The sequence below is a fragment of the Acomys minous genome, assembly GCF_964271855.1.
Source record: "Acomys minous genome assembly, chromosome: 1".
NCBI classification, from domain to species: Eukaryota; Metazoa; Chordata; class Mammalia; order Rodentia; family Muridae; genus Acomys; species Acomys minous.
Genome location: NC_140483.1, coordinates 60,245,300 through 60,268,916, shown reverse-complemented (window position 1 = coordinate 60,268,916; position 23,617 = coordinate 60,245,300). Strand labels below are relative to the sequence as shown.

General features: G+C 44.4%; 1 protein-coding gene across 2 annotated transcripts in view; it reads left to right on the top strand.

Moving 5' to 3' along the window:
- Window positions 1-5,496: 5,496 nt before the first annotated feature.
- The window catches only part of THSD7B (thrombospondin type 1 domain containing 7B), an 837,579-nt gene continuing 819,458 nt past the window's right edge, over window positions 5,497-23,617 (top strand). For both annotated transcript variants that reach the window (XM_084778453.1, XM_084778450.1), the window contains exon 1: window positions 5,497-5,779. In XM_084778453.1, the coding sequence (XP_084634579.1) occupies window positions 5,556-5,779 (224 nt within the window). In that variant the 5' untranslated portion in view covers window positions 5,497-5,555. The remainder of the gene's footprint in view (window positions 5,780-23,617) is intronic.

The following is a 23,617-nucleotide window of genomic DNA, read 5'->3' as shown; positions in this document are numbered from 1 at the left end:
TCTAGGTGGATGTGTGCTTATATATGTGCAGATGTATATACAGATGTACACACAGGTACATGTGTATATTCATGTTTGTGATGTGCATGCTTGTGTTTACGTGTATGTAGGAGGGCAGGCACAAATGTTTGCATGTACATATGAAGTTTCCTGTCTTTCTTCCCTGTGAAAGAACCTGCTTCCTACCGAATATGCTGATGTCCTTGCAAAACAGCAAAATAGAAGACACAAGTTCTACCTCTCTCATCAAAGTTAGGCCTTTGTGTATTGCATGGCTTGGTGCCCAGTAGAAGAGGATTCAGGTTGCCAAGTCTTTGGATAATAACAAGTTCCCATCTACATAACACCTGGTCTTTACAACCCAAGTCATTATGAATGTGGTCCAAGTTGTCACTCTGGGGGTTTTATTATTTCTACTTTATTCTGAGCTGTTTCCTGTGGCAATGGAGGTTGCTGGTCCATGTTCCCTTGGTAGGTGAAGATTACCTTTCAGCCTTTCCTGAACCTTTATGATGGTTCGGTGATGTTGTAGAGCAGTCAGGGAGAAGAGCCAGCTGACCTTCAGATCTCTTAGTTGGTACATAATATTGGAGGAAAAGCTGTCAATCAAAGAAAGGGACTGGGATGATCATGAGCATTGGGCTAGAAGGAGGTCTTACTAGAATATTGCATATAAGTAAAAATTTCTAAGGGTACCAGTGGGGAACTTAAGGCTACTGACCTTCTATACCATGTTAGTATTGACAAGGATATGGGTCTCCCACCCTGTGGATGACGTGCAGAATTAAGTTGTTTTTTGTTGTTGTTGCTGTTTGTTTGTTTGGTTGGTTGTTGGTTTGGTTTGCTTTTAGGATTCTAGATGCTAAAATAACTACATGTCAGAACTGGGGAGGTAGAAGCAAAGTGGAAGAGATATATGACATCTTTTTAATATCCATCAAATGCAATTCCCTTTGCAGGAAGCCATCATCATCTCCTGCCTGGACCACAGGCTTCCCTGTTATACATCTGCTTGGCTTACGCACAGCACCAGAGTGATGTTTTATCATCCAAATCAGATCGCATCATACAGGCAGCTAAAACTACTCATTGGCTTACAGGCCAGGCCAGGTCTGCCACCTGCCTGCCTCTTACATCTTGCCTGATGGTCCTCCCTGCCACTGTCATCACACTCCAGTTATTTCATTTGTGTGTGAATGCTGTCGGTTACATGGTCCTGGCACGGTACCTCACTTCTCCACATGCCTGGCTGAAGCCTACCTGTGTGAGAGAGATGCAGTATGGCTCAGTGACTGAGTAGGCACACAGCACCAGGCTGTCTGGGGTTAGGGATCAGACCCAAGTGTCACTCATCAGCCGTGTGACGTAGCTGATTGTATTCTCAGCGCCTCTGTTGTCAAACGGAGCTGATAATAGTGTATGCCTAACAGGTATGGTTGTATAGATATGTGAGAATGACTTAAGCTCAACACCGAGTATATAGGACAGAACATATTAAATGCCCCCTACCCATTATTTTCTGTGCCTGAGCCTAAACATCTTTTCCTCTGTGAGATTTTGCCTGAACGCGTCCCCCCCCCCCCACCTTTTTTTTCATTCTTTTTCGGCTGTATCTTTTTAGACAGAACTCTTTATTTTTTTTTCATCTTATATAGTCATAAGCATATGTAAGCTTGTGTGTTTCCTTTTTCTATTAGACAATAAACTCTGTGTGGACAAAGGGCTCAGCCAGCTAAATCCCCATATAGCAGATGTCCAATGCGGAGATAGTAAGCATACACTAGGCATACAGCAAATATATTAATGTGTGACTGAGGCTGATGGCTTGGGACTAAATTGGGAATGCTGAGGGCCTTCTGGGAAGACCTTGGTGCCTCAGAGCAACAGAGCTGGGCCAAAGGCCAGTTGAGTTTTGTTGCACTACTTTTCGAGACATTATCATTAGGTTGTATTTTAAGATGTTGACATATCAAAATCAAATTACTGGGCCAAACTCAAAACTTGCACGTCTATGCCAACGTTAAATGCTCTTTTTTGGCAGGGAAAAAAAAATGTTCAGTTTTGCCACAGGATCTCAGCCAACCTGGAATTGGACCGAATGAATTGTGTAAATGAGACAATCATAGTCCTTTTTTTCTCTCTCCCTCCTCCTCCTGCTCTGCTCCCCCAAAGTGGCGGCTGAGTGTTCAGCTCAGCTCACTGCTTCCTTGCACGTGGCTATTGTAGACCAAGCAGAGAGATGTGCAGGGTGGCAAGCCTGAGCTGCCAGCACTTGCATTTCCCACTCCTGTTTTAAATTGGGCTTCCTTATCAGCATGCCTTCTTTATCTCTTGTTTAATGTCACTATTTGTTTATTTTGTTTACATGAGATTTTCTCACCCAAGCTTGTTATACAGTATGGAGAACATGGTGCTCATAAGTAGCCGTGGCAAACATACCCAACAACAACAGAATGAACATTTAAACTCCAACTGAGCCTGGATAGCAAGGGTTACTGTCCTCTAGTGCTAGCTCTCTTTGCCTTGCACTAGGGAATGAATCCCAACAGGGATTCTGCCCTCCCCTCTCCTATTGTTCTATTGTTTCCTCTGCACTTGTTAGAAGGGTGGCGACTGGCGCCCTTGCCATCTGTGTATGGGGGTTACAGGAATATATAGCCTCCGGCTTATTTTCCACCCCTATTGATCTGTTCCTCACACATAATGATGCCACCTCCTCTCAAGGCGATGCTCTTCTAAATGCTTTCCCTGGTCCTGCAGCCTGTAAAAATCTGTGTTCCTGCTTCACAGTCTTTCTTGCCCATCTTCCTGCCTAGGCTATCCTTTAAATGTTTCTCATCGAATGCAGATGTTTTAGAACCGGGCTCTTCTAAGGAACAAAGCTGACTCTCTCAGGATGAAATTGGTACTTTAGTCCCACTTGAGCATAAACCAGAGGTTTGGGGCTAGTAGTGGAAAGATGAGGTTAGAACGAGTCTTTGTTCTATATTTTCCTTCTACCAGATTTATGCATTATTATACAACGTCAGGTAAAATTCTGTCATTCTACGCTGTGACTTTCCTGAAATACTATGGTCAGCATGATGCTATAAAGGGTAGTGACTATCTTCCAGCTAACAGGAAAGAGAAGTAATGATGTTAAACACTCATGACTCTTTGTATTTAGGACTCACTTAGACTTTATTCTTCTGAATTGTTCTCTGTTTAAGAAGTCCAAGTGTAGGTGCTGGGAAGACGTCCTGGCCAATAACGTGCTTGTTCTGATCCGCAGCACCCAAGACAAAAAGCTGGAGCAGTGATGTGTGCTGGTGACCAAGCAGCTGGGCAGACCGAGACAGGAAGAGCTGCTGAGCTCAGTGCTTCTGGCTCAGGCCTCCAGCTGTGTTAGTTAGCTAGGTCCAGGACCAACCAGAGACCCCGTCTCAAAAAAGGTAAGGAGGGGAAACGGTGAAGAAGGAGCCCAATGTTGACCTCTGGTCTCTACATGCATGCTCACACACGTCTCCACACACATGTGCACGTACACATAGACACATGCATTCATAAACCATGCACACGCACATACCATGCACACGGGTATGCACACATAGAGGAAGAAGCCCAATGCATAGAACATAATTGGGATATAAGTATAATCTATATTTGTAGATCCAAATACTGGAGACCAAACAGGAATGACAGAGAGAGAGAGAAAGCTTGGCCTTAGACGAAATCCAAGTATCCTTATGAGCATCATAAATGATTGCTGAGGTAGTATATGGGATTAGTGAGGATAAGCCTCTTATTAAATTTAGAATACAGGTTCAAATCAAATCACCAGCCTAAGAAAAAAAATATAAGCCAATGCTTCTGGGGAGAGGGTAAGTACCAAGATGTCCACGAATGACGTATTCTCAAGTCATCTTTGATGGCCCATTCAAGAAAGATTTCAAAGCCAAGCTTTGTGATCAGAGTGTATGAGCATGGGATGGGGCCAGAGGATGCCAAATTGGTTCTGAGAAGCTTGAAGCCTGGGAAGTCCTGGTGTAACACTTCAGGAAAGCAGAAATGGTTTTCTCTGGCTGTTGTTTCTCAAGTTACTTAAATCAAAGCCATTGGCTATTGATCTGTATATATATACAATAAATGTAATGGACCCATTTCTCCTTGGCATTTTTTTTTTACCACTTGGGGGTAACAAATCATGTGGTCTTGGATTTGGGGAGATACTGTGAGAACTGGAGGACAGCTAATATATATTTAAGACAATGATCTAGAAAAGAGAGTCATAACCCTGAATGTGAGCACAGAGCTCGCCAGGACACTCTCAGAACCTGTCCCACAGCAAGATGCTCACCAAAATATTCACATCTCCACTTACAATGGCACTTACATTCTTTTGATTTGTTTGTCCCCCTGTGGCAGATCCTAGCTACTCTATCTCTTTAATCTAATTTGTACTGTGACATCAAGCTTTAATTTTATCATTATTATTTTTGCTTCTTTTTAGACACCCATGGTGTACCAGGCACTGGATAAAATAAGAGGGATATATTCCCTGCTGCCTCTGGCCTCACACTTTTAAAGAGCTAAAACAAGCAAAATACCCCTAATTGGCAATAGGTAGTCGGTACTCCCCCTCCCCTCCCCCTGTTCCTTCTCGCCTTTTGAAGCAACCTCAGCTCTCTGAACAAGCTTAAGAAGTTCTCTGGATCAAAGCTGTCAGAAACCAGGAGGGTTTGGAACAAGTGTCAGAGTAGGCAAAGGACCTTCAGAGCTCAAGCTCTGTCTGTTCCTCCTTGCCTGCCTGCCTGCCTGCAAGCTGTCTGGGCTGCATTCCTGCCTCCCTCACCTGGCCAGGCTTTGCCTCTCCAGTTCCTAGCAGCTTCTGACATCCCTACCTAGGAGGCGAACTTCCCACACTGCACTTCCTGCACACTTGCTCTAGGACCAAGGATCCTGTGAACCAAAAACCCCAGAGCAAAGGCTTTCCCCTAGCTATCTGATTGACTTGTTGTGACAGCCTCTGGGAGTCTTAGAACAGGGCTATGCCTTAGTACCCCCATGGTTCCCAGGAGGCAACCGGTTGGGATCTCTGTTTTTTTCAGTTGTCTCTGGGAGAAACTCCAAGGCTTGGGGAAGCTCTGTAAGTGCCTGCAGACAAGTGTGCCAAGAGCAACCCCACCCCTTTTCCTCTTTTTACCTCATCTTTCCTTGGACTTCTCCCTGTGCCTATCCCAAGGCTCAGAGTGGTTCCCTGCCGGTGGCGCTCTGTAGGTTAGGCACCAGATGCTCAACCCAGCTGGGGAGTCTCCCTCATCTAGCCAGCACCTGCTTTCCAGAAGCTTTAGAGTTGGGAAAACAGTTGCTTTGAGGGGAGCTGGTTGCGGAGCCCTGGGGTCTGAAGGGTGCGCTAACCCAGAGAAAGGGAGGAGGGCAGGGAGGAGAGATGAGGGAGGAGGGGAAGGAATGAGGGAGGGGCACCGGGAGCAGCTGCTGAGGGAGGGTAGGCGCAAGGTGGCTCCCCGAGGCCGGGCGCCCCGCGGCTCCGGGGGGACGCACCAGGCAGCCAATGGATGCGCAGAGGTGTACAGCAGATGGCGTCCGACTGCGCCGTTCCTTCCTCCTCCTCGGCGTGCTCCTCTTCCTCCTGCTTCAGTGCTGAGCAGCCAGAGTCGCCGCCGGGTTGCCAGACGCTGGAATGGGTGGTCTCCCGACACACACATTCGTCTTCACTGGGGAAGCTCGGAGCTCAGCAGCTCCCAGAGGCTGCAGCTGCGGCTCGGCTCGGGCGAGGCTGGTGAGTGAGACCGCGCAGTGCTCAAAGCTGGCGGGGACTGATGCCACCAGTCTTCTTGGCTGGCCGGCCGGGATGGAGGAGATAGCTGCCCCGACACAGACTTTCCTAGCCAGGCAGCCTCCCTCGTCCCTTCTCCCAGCCAGTAGCGGGAACTTGGAACCGGAGCCTTTGGCTTTGGGCTGTCAGAAGGATTGGCTGCCGGGATGCAGTATGCCTGGACCCTCTAAGCCTGGGGGCAGGCGGGGACACCTCATGCGACTTGGATATAGGTCTCAGACATTTGAACTGAGAAAGCATGGGGCCCCGGCTTGCTTTGTGGGGAACCTATGAAGGGAGGCTGGCGGTTCCCCATCCTGTGCGGAGGAACCTTGGAGCTTTCGGATCCCAGCGCGGCGAGTTCTGTTGGGTTTTCAAACTGGTCTAAGGAAGGGTCCTCTTTGGTAGCACAGACTGCTAAATCTGCGCGTGAGTGGGTGTCCAGGGACCCGAGAGGATACCTGAGCAAGCCAAGAAGTTTTGCGGTGTCCTCTGATTTATCCCTGCAGTGACAGAAGGCCACAGCAACAGTTTACATGTCCATGGTCCCTGAGGGGGCTAGGGGCGTCCTAGGGGAGAAGGGAGCCCACTGGTCCTATGTGATGCCACATTGCATATTGAGGGGCGGGGGAAACGGGTCCAGCATGTGAGAGTGGGAGGCAAGGAGGAGGAGAAGCATGCTCTCTCCCACCGCTCCCACCTTGCATCTTGCTTGCTCTATACACTATTAAAGTTATTTGAACAGGGAAATGAAACCTCAGCTCTCTGGCGTCCCCATACATTGAGTGTTGAAGTTAGAAAGATTGGTGTATGTGTGCGCGCGCGCATGTGAGTGAGTGTGTGTGTGTGTGTGTGTGTGTGTGTGTGTGTGTGTGTAGTCGGAATGAAGGCAGTAAGCATTCTCTGGCACGCAAACACACACACACACACACACACACACTCATAAAGCACACACTTTTATAGAGGCAGACATGCCATCTAAGGGTACTTTTTGCTTTTGAAATTCTTAAAGAGTGAGCATCCTTCAAGAACCATGTGATTTAGTTCTGTTCAGTGAGTGGAGTCCAATGATATTGGGAGACTAGCATTCTCCGTAGGAAGCACCAGGGTCCCTGGTGCTCTTTTCGCTGCTGGGGTGGTCTGTTGGTAATTGGTTGCTTCCCTCCTTCAAGTGCATCTGTGCACTTGTATGTGGTGGTCTAGCAGAAAGCCCCTACCTGGTGTTTTCTCAACATACCTGTGAGTGTTTATTATCAGAGGGGTCATTCATGCAGGCAAGGATCACACCAAACAACCTGTGGTGTGTGTGTGTGTGTGTGTGTGTGTGTGTGTGTGTATTTTGTGTACCTGGAGTTTCCTCTTGCCAGGCTATCTTTGGATGCCAGAGAGATCTTTTTATCCCCTGTGGCATTTCAGAAAGCAATCTGGGGTTATCTAGGACCTGGGGGAAGAGTCTACAGGGAAGAGCCTCGCCCCACTCCCACCACACCCTCACCCCACACACTTGCTAATACTCAGTTAAGGCTTTCTGAGAACTATTTAAGGATGCCTCTAAGAACAACAACAGAAAGTTCTGTTCCATCCTGTGTGCATGCTCTGGACTTTGCGGGTTAAAGGTTATAGAAAGTTCCTGTCGACGATGCTATCCTGTCTTTAAACCTCAGTGCCATTACTAACAAGAGCTTCCTTTGAAAATGTCATATGACAAGTTCCCTGTTGTCGGGGGTGGTGGTGGTGGTGGTGGTGGTGGTGGTGGTGGTGGTGGTGGTGGTTGTGGTGTGCTTGAACAGCAGGGGGGAGTGGAATCTTCCAGCCTGGCTTCCACTTTGCCTGGCCATTGTGTACTTTGTACCTACTTGCTGGAAGCTGTGGACTGGAAACTCCAAATGTAAGTGAAAAAAAAAATTATCTTGGTTTATGGCAACTTACACATAAGCTTCTAAAGGACTGTGGGGATCACATTGTTTTAGAGGCTATGGGCAACTCTTGCATGCTCTCACAGACAAGCCCAGAAGAACGGAATACCCGCTGCCCTTTCGGGCTTCTGAGGACTTCCCAAGGGCTTGAAGATGTGATTTCCTGGAAGGTGGACCTCATAGGTCTATTTTGAGATTGAACCATAAGGGGCTCACTTAATATTTACTTCAATATTTAAAAAGCTACTTGAAAAAATGATCTTTGCAATACTTCTTAATCTTTTTTTTTTTTTTAGCCTAAGCTGTTTCTTGTTAAAAACTTGAAAGGCTAGACAGGCAGGACATAATTACCGATCATAAAAACCATGTAAACACAGAGTGCTGTTTTGAGGATTGCCATTAATGAGTCGGTGCCTAGATGTGCGATTCTGCTGTCTGCTGAGCTTGCCTTTCAAGAGTTAGGACAGGGGATGGGAGGAAAAGAAGTCTGCCAAGATGTTCTTCTGCGGAAAGGCCATTGAGAACTTCGTCTACTTGCCACCAGCCTTATTTCTGAAGGAACAATCTTTTTGTATTATATCTGTAAGAGTGAAGTTTGCCTTTAAGTCATTGGCTAAACAGACAGGATGAAAAACTAGCATGGCAGCTAATGGAAGAGGAGTGTCTGAGCAATTTTCTGTCTGTCAACCCATTTTAATTGTACTTCAGAAGTCGGAAGAGCTGGCGTAATACAATTCTTTTATAGAAAAAAACAAAAAACAAAAAACCAGCAGCCTTGCCCAAACTGCAATTTTGATGTTCTGTACACCGTTGTAAAGATTAGGAGGCATTAGCACAATAACTTTGATTGGAAAGCTTGAACAGAATGATGGAGAAGAGCTGACTGGTCCTATTCAGTCAACAGTCAAAATGACAAATGATACGATGTATTAAGTGAATGATTAAGATAAACAGATTAAAGATTTCTAAGTAGTGTCAACTATACCAGTTGATGGGGGTGGGGGGAGGGGAGAACAGCTCCATTAGCAACAAAGCTTCAGAGGCTTTAGAAGAAGCATAAAGGACCGAGCCGTGAACATCAGAAGGGCACCTCACTTTGCTAAACCACTGGCCCGGGCATCATCAGTTTCTGGAGTTCCAAGCATGAATTTAACGTACATTCCTTATGTTTTCACAAGGAGCTATTTCTCATCGTATAACTTTAAAAGACACTCAGCCATAATCACTTTGCACCAGGCAGCTCCCTGGCTATACCATGAGTCCTTAATTTAGAGTTGTTAGCAGGATTAATATCTAAGTGATAATTAACACATCAAACCTGTGAAAAGTGGGAGGACTTTCAGGTCTGATTTAATTCTACAAGTTTACTATTGTGAGTCTGACTGGAATCTGTGGCTTATCACTCTTCAAATCACTGACACCCTTGCTCCAAGTTAAACGTTTGCTTGTTTAATCTTTACGTTTTCTTCTTTAGAACGTCTCCATTAATTGAGATTATTTTGTTGATTTTTTTTCCCTCCATAAGAAAACAGCTATGGCTAGCAATATGGCCAGTTGTTCACAATAATCCACTGTCCATTTCTTTTTATATTATTTTTTTTATTCTTTGACAATTTCACATAGGTATACACTGAGTTTTCACCTACTATTAAGCTTGCTAGTCCTTCTTGGTCTCCTAAGATCTTTCTTCATTCTGCCAAAGCCACTCTACTTTGCTCTCTTTGCTTTGACCCATTGTGTTGAGTTGGGTTGCATTCCTGAGCAGAGTTGTTTACTAGAAAGTGGGGGAAATGTATCGATGGCTATATCACCAAAGAAAGTGACACCCAGTCTCTCAGTGCTGAATTGGACTTATGAATCACTCTCCTGTCAGTGATGGGTTAATGATGGGTGCAGTCACAGGTGTGTGTTGTGCTGGTAGCCCCAGCTGCAGTGAGTCCTCCAGTACAATGGCCATATCCTGTCCAGGAGATACTTTCACAGAACTCTTCCTGAACCTGTAACTCTTACATTCTTTGAGCCTTTTCTTCTGTGAAGTTCCCATTCCCTGAACCTTGGAAGAGTTGTCAAATTTCCAGCTGCTGGTTTAAAATGAGCACAGAGTAGCTACTAGATCAAGTATTCCATCAGAAGAAGCAAGCGGAAGATTAGTGAAATTCAGTTACTTACTTCCTCTCCTTTGGTGAAATATTAGAATGCTGTGGAGCAGACTTCACCATCGGCAAACGCTTGAGGCTGCTGAGAAACGTGGAGATTCGAACTCACAACTCAGCTTGTCAAGTGAGCAGTCAAGTCACCTAGTTGGTGCCTGTAAGAGGAAGTGCGTTTCAGTATGTGACTGAGCTGTAGAGCTGGATAAAATACAGTGCATTCATCTTGAAGCATCTCAAAAACTATATGAGCTTTGATTGTTCAGTGTTTGCAATTAAAAAATTCTAAAGCAGTAACTCCTGTAAGATGCACATCTGGAAGATTTATTTTTTCTTTAATAGGTTAAAAATGGTCCTCATAAGGGAAACCTGTGACTTTGACCTAGAGCAGGGAATCCAAATCCGTGAACGCAGAGCAGTGGTAGTGTTGTTTCCTGTATGCAACAAAAAAGCTATCAGCACCAAAGGAGAAGACATTTTGCAGGGAGGACTACAATGCTCGCTTTTGATTTTTGCCTCTCTAGGCATATTTTAATTGCGGGCCCTTTGTAATTAAATATGCAGCAGCTAAAAACAGAATCCCAAGTAACGAACACACAACTGACTCCTCAACGCCTTGACTGCGGAAAAAACTCTTTGCTGGGTTCCTCTTGCCTGCGTGAAGGCTGGCTCCAGATTGGAGCCTGGTGTGATGCTCCTGAGCAGCCCGTGGCTTTTGCGAGGGGTCACTCCAAGCTTCATGGCAGTCAGGTACAGTTGCCTTGGTCGTAGTCTGTAGTTTTGCAGTGACGCGTATTTTAATTTGGGGGTCTTTGAGATGGTATTTTTTAGAAAGCATACCATGTTGTAGGCATAAGTGAAGTGTTTTAATTATAGTGAGGCCAAAGCTTGCAGTAATGTCTTTCTGAGTTTGCATCTGGATGCTCCCTATTGATTTTTGTGCTTTTGTGCTTATGTGAGGCAGCTTTTTCCCCCCCAGGGGGCATGGGGGTGGGGAGGGTGTGATCTGGCCATGGTGGTTGATACAGCCTTACAGGATATAAAAATATCAAAGTATCTCTGTACTCATAGGTACATGGGTCCAGTGCAGATCTCTTGGGGACTCTACTACCCTGGTGTCCGGTAGGTGGCTCCCCTAACTTTCCTTAAATGGTATTGATTCAGCTTCTGGAAACATCACTCCCTGTGGGCTACTGTATTGTTCAGTTGGTGTGCACCCAAGGACTAGCAGTTGCAATATTTTAATATTATCTCTGGATGTTTTCCTTCATGACAAGAATGAGTGCAGCCATTGGCACCGTGTGTAGTTGAGTTGAAAAATCTGCTTGACTTTATCCTGTAGTGTTTCACTGTAACATTTATTTCTATTTAAACCTGTGAGTACTTATTGCCTCCCGGTATCAAGACCCCTTTTGGCTAAGTTATCAATTCATATACACCCGCCGCACTTTCAGCTTGAGCTGGTTCTCTAAAGAAACATAAGCGTGCTTAAGCTAAAAGCATGCAATAAGAATGCTTGTTGTAGGGTCAGAGGCAAATGTCTAACCAAGGTCAGTGCAGGGACAGATCAGGCCCCAGCAGCTGTTCAGGCCCTTCATCTAAATCATGTGTGCAGGAAGAATTTGATAGGACTTTTTTTTTTTCCAAGGAAAAAGTAGTTATTTTCCCTGCCTCCTTCATTTCTAGTCTTTAGAATTAAACTCAGTTTATTTCAAACTGACTTCCATTTATTTTGAAGCTTTGGTTTACACAAATTATCACATTATTTAAACTGTAATGTCTCCTGACCAACCACAGAGAGGCAAGATGTTGATGACGTCAAAGACTCTGAGGAAAACTCTTTAATATTTTTCTTTGAGATTCCTTTTTATCTTTTTTTAAACATTGACTTATCTAGCGTGTGTGTGTTGTGTGTGTGTGTGTGTGTGTGTGAGAGAGAGAGAGAGAGAGAGAGAGAGAGAGAGAGAGAGAGAGAGAGAGAGAGAGAGGAGAGAGGGGAGAGAGAGAGAGTGAGTGAGAGAGAGTAAGAGTGAGTGAGAGAGAGAGAGTGAGAGAGAGAGAGAGAGAGAGAGAGAGAGAGAGATCGATCTTGCCTATGTGAAGGTCAGAGAGTACAGTCTATAGGAATCGGAGTCAGTTTTTTCACCTTTCTCCGTGTAAACTCTGGGGCTTGAACTCAGGTCTTCAAACTTGGTGGCAATCACCTTTTCCTGCTAAGCCATTGTGGATTTCTTGTGACTAAACTTATTTTGGTCCCTGAAAAGTAGAAAGGCTACTTAGGTAGAAGTTTAACATTCTCGATCCTATACCAATTTGCACTTGTGCCAGTCATTAACTTCCTGTCACCTGCCCTTTTCTATCAAATGTGTCTCTTTCAGGACACCCACAAGACTCACACTTATCCCTCGACGCCGCAGACACTTTTTCTCTCCACCTCCTCTCTCAGCAGTTATCCAAATTCTACCAGTGAATTAAAACCCAGTTTTAATCATGTTTCCACTGAGATTTCTCTCATTCGGGCAGTTCATAAAGTTCTTTTTTCCTCCCCAAACAACTCAGAGGGTAAAATCTAATTTTATTGTTTGATTGAATCTGCTTCCTCATTAGCATCTATTGGTAGAGTTCTGGTGGCAAGGGCTTTGACTGGGAAAGGGCAGCCGTCCCTAATGAGAGTACTGGAAAAGTGCTACAGAGGAGAAAGAGACAGGGGCCTGGGTGACAATAGTCATTTGAGGACACATTAGGAGAGGCCTAGCAGTGCACAGATGGACACGGGCAGGGGCTGCCGATTGTCGGTGACCTCCGACTCCCACGTGCTCCTCATCAGGCTGAGTGCAGGCTGTGTCTAAGCCCATTAACTGCCATTTCAAAGCAGGAAGCATTTCAGTCTCATTTTTCATATTAGGGTGCTGAGACTGAGGGAACCTTGGCACAAACAAACAAACAAACAAACCCAAACAAAAACCATCTGTTAACCAAAGATAGGGCCGTGGCCCAAAAGACTTAAGAAAAACAAACAAACAAACAAAACAACAACAACAACAAAACAACCCCCACCCCACCCTCATTAAAAAAAAAAGGAAAAAAAAAAAAAAGAAAAAACAAAAACCAAAAGAAACCAAAACAAAAACAGTTCTTTTCAAGTCAACTTTAATGAACCAGTTAGTTTATTAGGGTTACTTTCAAAAGGCTGGATGCCTTAAAAATAGCTACCTCACTGAAGGCCCACTCTGTTGTGAGTGATAACACACACAAGCTGCATACCTGGAGTTCCTCAAATGACATTAAGGCATTTGGCAGGTAGAGTCTTCTCTCCCCACCCCCCCCCCCACCCCCAGCAATTATTTGGTATGTAGACTTAGGAAGGGGACTTGTGAGTTTTAGTTGACTTTGTGAGCCTTGTAAACTTTGGTTACTTCCTGAATGTTCAAGAACCAGGGGAATGGTGTTGGGGGTGAGTGTGGGGCGAGGGGGTGGAGGATGGTTTCAGTTCACTGGAGATGACTACTTAAAAGTTACCTTGTCTGAGGCCTAGGGAATTGCAAAAAGCTGAGTCAAGACTTCATTTCATTTCAGTTGGCTTCCTGAGGAACTATAATACCAGTTTCAGGAAACCCAGACCTGGAAGATTTCCTCCACATTCGTGTTTCTTTTCATTAGTGACTTATTAAAACAGAACTGTTCGACCAGCTGTGTGGAGCAGAGAAGGAACGGGAATGGAACATCTTCAGATGGGAATAGGAGTAGACGGCAGTGACCTTGGTCATTCCTGGGACAGGGTTGAGAGAGCTGGGCAGGTGACGTTCCTCTTCACTGTTTCTGCATCGTATGTTCCCTTGATCATCTCCTTGGCCCTAGGAGGTGACTTCTCTGAGAAAACAGGGCCTGTTCCTGAGTTAGGCAGATGTGAGAAATCATATTTTTCATTAAAATATTTTATTTTATTATTTATTTGTCTGGAGGAACGGATGACTGCCTGCCCATACACACAGGTCTCTGCAGAGGCCAAAAGGAGGAGACATCAGCTGCCCTGGAGCTGGAGTTACAGTCTACTGTGAGCCACTACAAGTAAGGGCTGGGAACTGAACCTTGATCTTCTCCAAGCAGTCTTTAACTGCTGGGCCATCTCTACAGCCCCTGAGTCATATTTTTAAAATATTTTTTATTGGGCTTTCAAGATGGCTCCATAGGTAAATATGCTTTCTGGAAAAGCCTGGCAAACTGAGTTGGATTCTCTGAACCCACAATGAATTGCAAGAATTGATTTGGAAAAGTCGTCCTCTGACCTTCACACACATGCTGTGCATAACACATGTGTACCTACAGTCACACACACACACACACACACACACACACACACACACACACACACAGAGAGAGAGAGAGAGAGAGAGAGAGAGAGAGAGAGAGAGAGAGAGAGAGAGAATAACAAAAATAAAAATTATTTAAAATTAAAAAACTATTTTTTATTGAAAGGACCTTACTAGGTCAGTAGGGTTTGTCATTGTTGTTGTTGTTTGTTTGTTTTGACATGGAGTTCTGTGGGATTGCCCATGTCCCACACTGATGCTTCTTAACATTTTGCACAGAAATATAGCATTTGGAATATGACCAGGTTCCCTCTTTGCTTCTGACAGAATCATATATAAAGAAGTGCAAAAGAGTTGGAGTTGCAAAGAGATTTTTACTCATTCCAGGAGTGAACATTTTCATATTCAGAGCTGTCTGAAAATGTGATAGGTTGTCTCAGGGAAATGCGAGTTCCCCATCTCTGTGGCTGCTCACGCAGAGGATAAACAACTATATTACAGGGTATTATGCAGAGAGGGTGCATGGAACGGCGGTGTTCTGTGCGCCCACCGCGTTTCCGGTGCTGCTGTACACGTATTAGTTTATGAAATCCTCTTTAGAACCTGCTGAGGGGCCGGAAAGAAGGCTTCATTGCTGAAGTTCTTGTCTCAGAGAATGAAAACCTGAGCTCAGTTCCCCAGAATCCAGCTGAAAGCACTGGGCTCGGTGATTTGTGCTGATCTCAGTCCCCAGCTCTTCCATGCGGTGGCTCACAATAGACCACAACTCCAGCTCCCCGGCAGCCCAGGCCTCCTTTCGGCCTCTGCAGAGACCTGCACTCATGTTTGAGCAGACATGCAACATCCACCCAAATAAATAATAAAATAAATATTTTAAAATATGAAAACCACCATCTGACCAGTGGTGGGGGAGGAGGGTCCTCCTGTCAGAGGTTAGAGGAGAATAGGGCAGAAGAAGGAGGAAGGGTGGGAATGGGAAAACACAAGTGAAGGGATAACAATCGGGTCGTGGAATGAGTCAATTATAACAAATAGGTAAATAAATAAAAATGAAACCCATACTATGATGTCTTGCATATGCTTAACTCAGAGACAGCCTCTGTTTCCACCAGGTTGTATTGGTTTATAAAATTATCTGTATTGTCTATAGGCCCGGCTAGCGATCAATCAAGACACAGACACTTGTTATATTTTAAAATAGCCTTACTTAACCGTGGGCAGAGCAGATATCAATCCTTTAAACTACCTCCCATAGTGGAGCAGGCATGGGATCCCTGCCTCAATCCCATGCCATCTGTTTCTAATAACTTCTATCAAGCTACCTCCCATCTATAATCCCATATACTTGCTCATGTTCTTCATCTGGGCTGGATTCTCCATCCATGCTGCGGGCCATGTGCTTCTCCTCCAGCTAACCCATGGTAGCCTTCCTCTCTTCATTTCAGGTCTCTCCCTTTCTCCTCTTGACAGTCCTTCTTCTTCCCAGAATTCCTTTCTCTCTAAGCCCCACCTATCTCCTGCCCTGCCCAGGTGGGATGGCTTTTTATTAAACAAAAGGTGGGTCAGACAACAAGCAGTAATTAGCATCAAAATACAACAGATTATCCCAACAAGGTTGGGCAATGGATGTTGAGTCAGTGAGTTCTAGGTCAGCAAGAGACCCTGCCTAAATAAAAAAAAATGAGACAAGGTTTTACTGTGTGACCTTGCCTGGGCTGGTACTTACTATATACAGTAGGTTGATCTTGAACTCACAGAAACCTTCCTGGTTCTGCTTTCCAAGCACTAGGATTAACATGTTCATCACCACATCCAGATCTTCCTGTTACTATCATCATCCCACCACCATCACCATCATCATCATTATCACCACCACCATCACCATCATCATCATCACCATCACCATCACCATCACCATCATCAACATCACCACCACCATCACCATCATCACTACCACCATCACCATCATCAACATCACCATCATCACCACCATCATCATCATCACTACCACCATCACCGTCATCATCACCACCACCACCATCATCATCATCACCATCATTGTTGTTGTTGTTGTCCTTGTCATCATGATCATTATTTTGTAGATACAGTGATAGTAAATGAATTGACATAGCTCAGGATCTATCCCCACAGTCCGGCTCTAGAACAATACTATCACCAGAAATAGATGGTGAGACATGAGTAAAAAGCATATGTTCACTCTTACATTTCCTAGGAGTCATATTAAAAAAAAAAGAAAAATTAATTGTAATATCCATAAAATATTAAATTAATTGTAATATCCATAAAATATTAAATCTGTACACCTATGCATTTATTTCATTTTAATATGTGTGGATTATAGAAAAGTAATTCATGAAATGCTATGGATATAATATGTCTCAGAATCCCATCTTTATTTTACACTTGCAAACCATACTGTATTCAGTGAGTACCAAGAGCTTGTAGCTGTGCATAGCTGGTGGCCATGGTGTTGTGTAAGCCTAGAACGGACACTCACAATAACCTCAGTCTCCCATTTGCTTTTGACTACCAGGTTAGTTTCTCAATCATGTATCTCAGTCTGTAATTTGCTTATTAAGTTTACCTTTGAATGCTAGTGTGAATAATGTCTTGGGGTGACTTTTAGGAACCACAGAGATCACCTAGTCAGTAAAGTGTTTGAGAAGCTGCATGAATTCATATCCCTAGCATCTTGGTAAAAAAGGCCAAGCTTTGTGCACACATCTGCAACACTAGTGCAGGGCAAGTGGAGACAGGTGGGTTCCTGGTGTTCCCTAGTAGACAGCTTGGCTCGCTGCGTGGCTTCAGATTCAGTGAGAAGGCCCTGTCTCAAAATTAAGCTGAAGAGTGGTTGAGGAAGACATGGCCATGTGACGTGAACATATACATGCCTTCTACTGGTGAAGATGAAATATTTTTGTCTGGCATCTATTTGATAAATATTCATGCACCTTGCAAAGCCCCCAAATCACCTTGTCTCCTGTCTCTCAGCTCAGTAACCCCATTTCCTTTGTCCTTTTCACCATGCATTTCCGTGGATTTGCTAGAGCATATGTATAGCTCACCGCATAGGGAATAGACTTTGTCCAAAATCTGCCCATTTTCAGGGACAGTGCAAAAATATATGATAAACTTTAAGGTGAGCCCGAGTGATTGCCAGTACACACCTGATGTGCGGTCACTTGGTCCTCACTCCCTACATCCTTGTTATGATGACTGCAGACAGAAGTGACATAAGACCCACTAGAGTGATATTTCTGGCCAAATTCTAGTAATTGTTTGGTAGAATTGATTCATTTCCTGACAGGTTGCATTTTTCTCAGAGAGCTGAAGGGCTTTTCTCAAGTTGAATTTCTGACAGGAACTGGCCCTCTGGGCTGTGACATCATTTAGTTGAAAAATCAGAGTATGGCAGTCCTTTCCTTGTGAGGAACACACACAGATTCTTGTCCTCCCTTTGTGACGGCAACGCTACATGAGCGGAACATGCTAGTGTGAGACTTCAATAACCTCAAGTCATTTTTGGTGGGGACACACTACACAGGTATCTTAAACAGACTTCAGGTGCTTATTAAAGGAGATATTGAGAGTTCTAAACTTCATGGTAAGGGAGTCCCTTGTGAAGACACGTTCTAAAGATATGTCATCGAATACCACGTGCATGCTTACTAGACCCTGCCTTTAGAGTACAGAGGTGGTAGACTTGAATCATAATGCTTGTGGAAATGATTTATTTCCCAGTAAAACTCTTATTCTTGGCTTTCCTTGAAAAGAAAAACTAAACAATTTGTACATAGCAATACGAGCTCGTGTAAAGTAGAATATGTGTTTGTAAGCTACAAGAATAACCTAAAGGTGATTTGATGAGTACTTGCTGTGCCCATAGCATGGGATAGATAAAACCAAGTATAAAGTACCAATTCCAACTTAGAAATTTCGTAGAGAGGAGATATATTCATATTCTTTCCTTTGCAAATTGAATTGCCCTGTTACCTCTCCTTGTTTGTGTGTTCATCCACGTGTGGGGAGCAAGGCTGAGAAGTCACGTGTTGGGGCTGGAGAGATGGCTTGATGCTTAAGAGTGATTGTTGCTCTTGCAGAGGAGGTGAATTTGATCCCAGCACCTGTGTCAGGGAGGTCACAACCACTCCAGCTCCTTGAGATCTGACGCCTTCTTCTAGCCATCGTGCTGTGGGCGTCTACTTGTCTGAACTGGTCAACTCTTTTGATTCAATTTATTCACTTCTAACAGACCAACTGGACCAGAATAAGATTGCAATCTTCTAAAATAAGGAAGACAATGTGGATCTTTTTCAACGTGGCGTGGGGGTGGGGCTCATGCCCATGTGGACTCAGCTATGGACACAGTCAGGATTTTTTAAAAGTACACTAAGAGTGAAGAACCTATTCATCCACCTATGCTTCGTACTCCTAAAAAGTACGCAGTGCGATGAAACCGTAGTCATAGCTCAGCAAAGAGTACTGATTGAGAGTATAGCTCAGTTGTAAATCACTTGCCAAGTATTTGTGTGAACTTGGACCTGACCTCCAGCATCACATTCACATGCTTGCCCGTGTGTGTGTGTGTGTGTGTGTGTGTGTGTGTGTGTGTGTGTGTGTTTCCATATGCCCGTGTGAAGATGGCAGTGCCTACTAAAGTATATAAGGCTAAATAATACCTGGCTTACTGTTTAGTATCTGTGAACAAAAAGATTCCATGAAAAGATTATGGGGGCAATGTAAGTTGTAGAATTGGCTGTGGGAATGCCATCAGTCTAGATCTTAACTCTAATAGACTCAGTTTCCCAGACCATAGTGAATGTTTCCACACTGCTTGCCTACAGTTTCACGTACTGTTTTCCCCAGCTGGGGTGTACAGTGATACCCCACAATTTACCAGGCATGGAGGAGTTTTTGTGGAGTTTTGTATACATATGAGGAAAAGAGAAAAGAATGCTCCAGAGAAAAAAGTTGCATGTATGAGGACTTTATCAATGAAGAGATCCTGTATGCAGAAGGAGATAATTAGGTCCTCATCAATCTATTTGTTTCTGTCATGTCTCTTCCAGCTTCTTTTCTCTGATCCTGCGTATACACACTGATCTTTAGTGCTAACTGCTGCTACGCTTCTTCTCTCTGAAATCACAGTGCATGTAGCACTTTGAAGTTGATGACATGCAAACCTCCTTCAGGGTTTCCCTGCAGTCAGGTTGGCCACACGGCCTTATCCTTGTTTGTTTTTGTTTTTGTTTTTTTGTTTTTTTGTTTTTTTTGGTCCATGAAAAGCAGCACAGTAGTCTCAACCTCTGTGGCTTCTAAGCTTGTGAGGTTCACAGTCTAAATTCAGTGAGATCCAAATCCTTACACTCTAATTTAGGCAGTTTTGTCTTGGTGTCCCATTGTGTGGTAGGGACAGAATTGCCCATTGATTTGGTGATACATTTGGCAAGCATGCATGTTTGGTAAATTCTGACAAGATAAAAGCACCTGAAATAGCAAGGCAGTCATTCAACCCCAACGGCTGAGAGAAAAAGTGCTCAAAATAGCACAAAATCGTCTATGCCATGAGGCCTTTTAGACGTACAAAAGGGAGACTAGGATGTAGTAGGGTATATAGGTATAGGTACACACACACACACACACACACACACACACACACACACACACACGTGACAGGAATGCAAACTGAGGAGAAGTAATGAAGAAATACAAAAAACTGTTCCTAGCTTTTGGTGTCAGACGTGTTCACAAAGAGTATTTAGTTGAAACGAGTGGAAGGACTGACTGGAAGGAGGAGAGAGAAAGAAAGCGTATTGCCTCAGGAACTTAAGCAATTGCTAAGGGTAGAGAAATCTCTACAGCCTTGTCAGAGTGTGTATTATATGCAATTAAGAAAAACTCTATGGGTAAGACTGTGCTTGGTATCTGTTGGCGTGATAGGATACCCTGAAAAAAAAAAAGGAGAAGAAGAAACATAGGGGAGAATGGTTTACCTTGGGTTATGGTCGTGGAGGTGGGGATATAGTCCGTATAGTGGGATTGCAGGGCAGCAGGAGCGTAAGGACAGCCTGCCAGTCAGGAAGTGTAGGGATTCCATTTCATCCAATTTCAAGGAGAGAGCGAGACAGACGGAGATAGAGAGACAGAGACAGACAGAGATACAGAGATAGAGAGACAGACAGATAGACAGAGATAGACAGAGACAGAGAGAAGGAAGTGGGGACAGGCTATACAACCTCAAAGCCTGGCCCCAGTGACATACTTCCTCCAACAAAGCTGTACCCCCTCAAAGTTCCACTTGCTTCCCAAACAGCAGGGAAACTCTTTAAATACATGAGCCTGTGGGGGACAATTCTCATTCAAACCACAACCAAGAGCCGCAACAAGTGGTGGGAAATGAAACTGTGGGTGACACGGTGAGTGTGAAAGAGCTTTTCCATAGTGGTTACACGGTCACTCATGTGACAGGCAGGGGCTCTCCTCCTGAACCGCTTTCCAGTGACAGTTTCATATCTTCAGTTCTTTTCGAAGTCTAGCTTTGTGAGTAGCGTGTCAGTATCTCCATTTTGGACCTACATTCAAAGTTTCCTGGTCTGGATTACAAACTCATTCCAAGCTGCAAATTCAGTAGCTGTTTTCCAGTCCCTGTTTATGGTGGAGATGACACCTGGCCCTGGAGAGGTGATTTGGGTGGAAGTTCCAGCCGGGCAAGCTTGAAGACCTGAGCCCCACCCCTGAAACCACAATCAAGCTGACGGTGGTTATGCACGCCCGCAGTCCCGGTGCTGGAGAGGTGGAGATGAGAGGGTCCCTGCGCCTTGATGGGCAGCTGGTCTTGATGTGATGACCTCCAGGTTAGTGTAGGCCCCTGTTTCACCAATTAAGATAGAGAGTGATTAAGAAAGACAACCAACATCAACTTCTGGCCTCTGCATGTACACATGCGCGCGCGCGCACACACACACACACACACACACGAGTCTTACTACACTGTAGGAGCCAAGTATGCACTGATAAAGTTCTTATCACACTGCCGTTTTGTTTCTCTATTCTAAAGTTGCCAACATAAACACTGAAGAGTCAGACAAGATAAATGAGTAATTTTGCACTTAGTGCAAACCGGAGGAGAGTGAAATGCAGCACACTTTGCCAAAGAAAGAAAGAAAGAAAGAAAAAAGAAAGAAAGAAAGAAAGAAAGAAAGAAAGAAAGGAAATACGAATAGCTGCAAACTCGTCTTGAAAGTGGCACTTTTGCCTTTTCCGATTACACAAGCCAAGAGTGCAGCAAAAGCAGCGTAGTTCTGATTTATTCACGAGATACCAACGTTTTACGGCACATAGACCCCTAACTATGTAGGGGAAGTGCTGCAAGAACACAGATGGGTTCCTCTTCCAAGAGGGCTTGGCAGCCAGTTAAAGGGGCGGAGGCTTAAAGAGTGTATGGATGAGCATGCTCTCTGACACAGGTGCCCCCAGAGCCTCCTGCGCGTATTGATCCAGACCGTAGAGAGAGTGAAGGGCGTGCTTGCAGACTATTCTGGTCAACAGCATTGTCGATAACGTCTTCTTCCAAGAACACCCGAAACCCACTTTGAACAGTTTTCTATTTATTTGGTCGTGTTATGGCCATGAAACTGGCTCCGCCGGCTCCTTTTACACCTTGCTTTCCTGCTCAAAATTCACCAGTGGCTCCTGCTATTCAAACTGTCCCTCCAAGCCTGGAGCTCTGGGATCTCCTTGCTCTTCTGCTTCCCCGCGTGTTTTCCTCCTGCAGACATGGGGCAGCCTCATTTGGCACAGAAGCATTCACGGTGTGTTTCTCCTTTCTGTGGCTCAGGATAGGCACGGGCACCTCTTCCACCTGCCTCCGTGTCTCATTCCACATCCTAGATGAGGAGGCAGAATGCCCGCACCGCTTCCTCCCTGACAGACAGGCGGACTCTGCCTCCCCAGCCAGTCCAGTGCTAGTCCATTTGCATTCTGCACAGGAATTCACTCCAAAGACAAGACAAGCTGGGGATTTATAGTTAGTGATGAATGATTTGATGTGCCTATAATACGTTTTAAAAGAATCTCTATTAACTAATAATTGCTGCTGGGGTCTCTCGATGAAATTTTAGACGCGTGTTTCACATTCTGGGTTTATTCCAGGGTTACGCTGCTCCTTTTTTTTTTCTGTCACCCCCTCCCCCCACCCTCTTGTCTTTTCTACTATCCTCTCATATGTTCCCTTCGCCTCTGTTGCCCCTTCCTTTTATCCGTCCTTCCTTTCACTTTTCTCTTTCTCTTTTTATTTTTTTTCTGCGTAGCTCCGACTGGCCTGGAACGCGTGATCCTCCTGCCTTGCCCTCCCAGTGCTGAGGTTTCAGGCATGCGCCTCCCCGTTTTGTTTCAGACATACTTTTCCTTCCCTCTGTTCGTTTAAGTCAAGAACTGTCAATTTAAAGAAATCAAGGAGCTAAGGGAGACTGAAGTAGAGAAATGTTAAATCGGTTCTTTGAAAAGAGGAGAGACAAAGTGATGCCGCTGTAACTGCTAGGAGCAGGCATTTACTGAGCATCATCACTGAGCCCAGAAGCCAGCTCTAAGGTGAGGGAAGACTCTGGGTAGCTAGGTGATTGGCCCAGAGATTTATCTGATGGGGGAAAAAAACACATCAGCTCATTAAAAAAAAAAAAAAAAAAGAAACTCAGAACATCAAAACCATCCCCAAAGTACCCTTCAAATCCAACAAGTCAAGCAAAGCCACAGTTGTTTTCATCAGAACAGGCTTTAAGTAAAATTTATAACACATTCGAGTTTATATGATAGTTTCATTGTGTGCTACATACATGCCTGAGGACACTGAATTCCCACGGTGTGATTTCTACATTATTATTATTTCTTTTGAGGGACATTCATATTTCATTTAGTGGATATCAGAGTTTCCTGGAGATATATTTGTTTTGTGGCATATTACTGACTTTGTGTCATGTATATTTTTCTTTTTTAAAAATATATTTTATTAATTTATTCATATTACATCTCAATTGCTATCCCATCTCTTGTATCATCCCATTCCTCCCTCCCTCCCTCCCATTTTCCCCTTACTCTCCTCCTCTATAACTGTGGCTGAGGGGGACTTCCTCCCCCTGTATATGCTCATAGGGTATCAAGTCTCTTCTTGGTAGCCTGCTATCCTTCCTCTGAGTGCCAATGACAAGACTTCAATCAGAAAAGCAACTCCTAATTATAATTTATAATATTTTTCCTTTGGAAAATATTTAATTTATTACATTTATTTATTTATGGGGAGGGAGAAATGCATGCATGTATACCACACCATGCGTATGTAGTTCAAAGAACAATTTGCAGCAGTGAGTTTTCTACTTTTACCATGTGGACTCAGGGGATAAAAGTCATGTT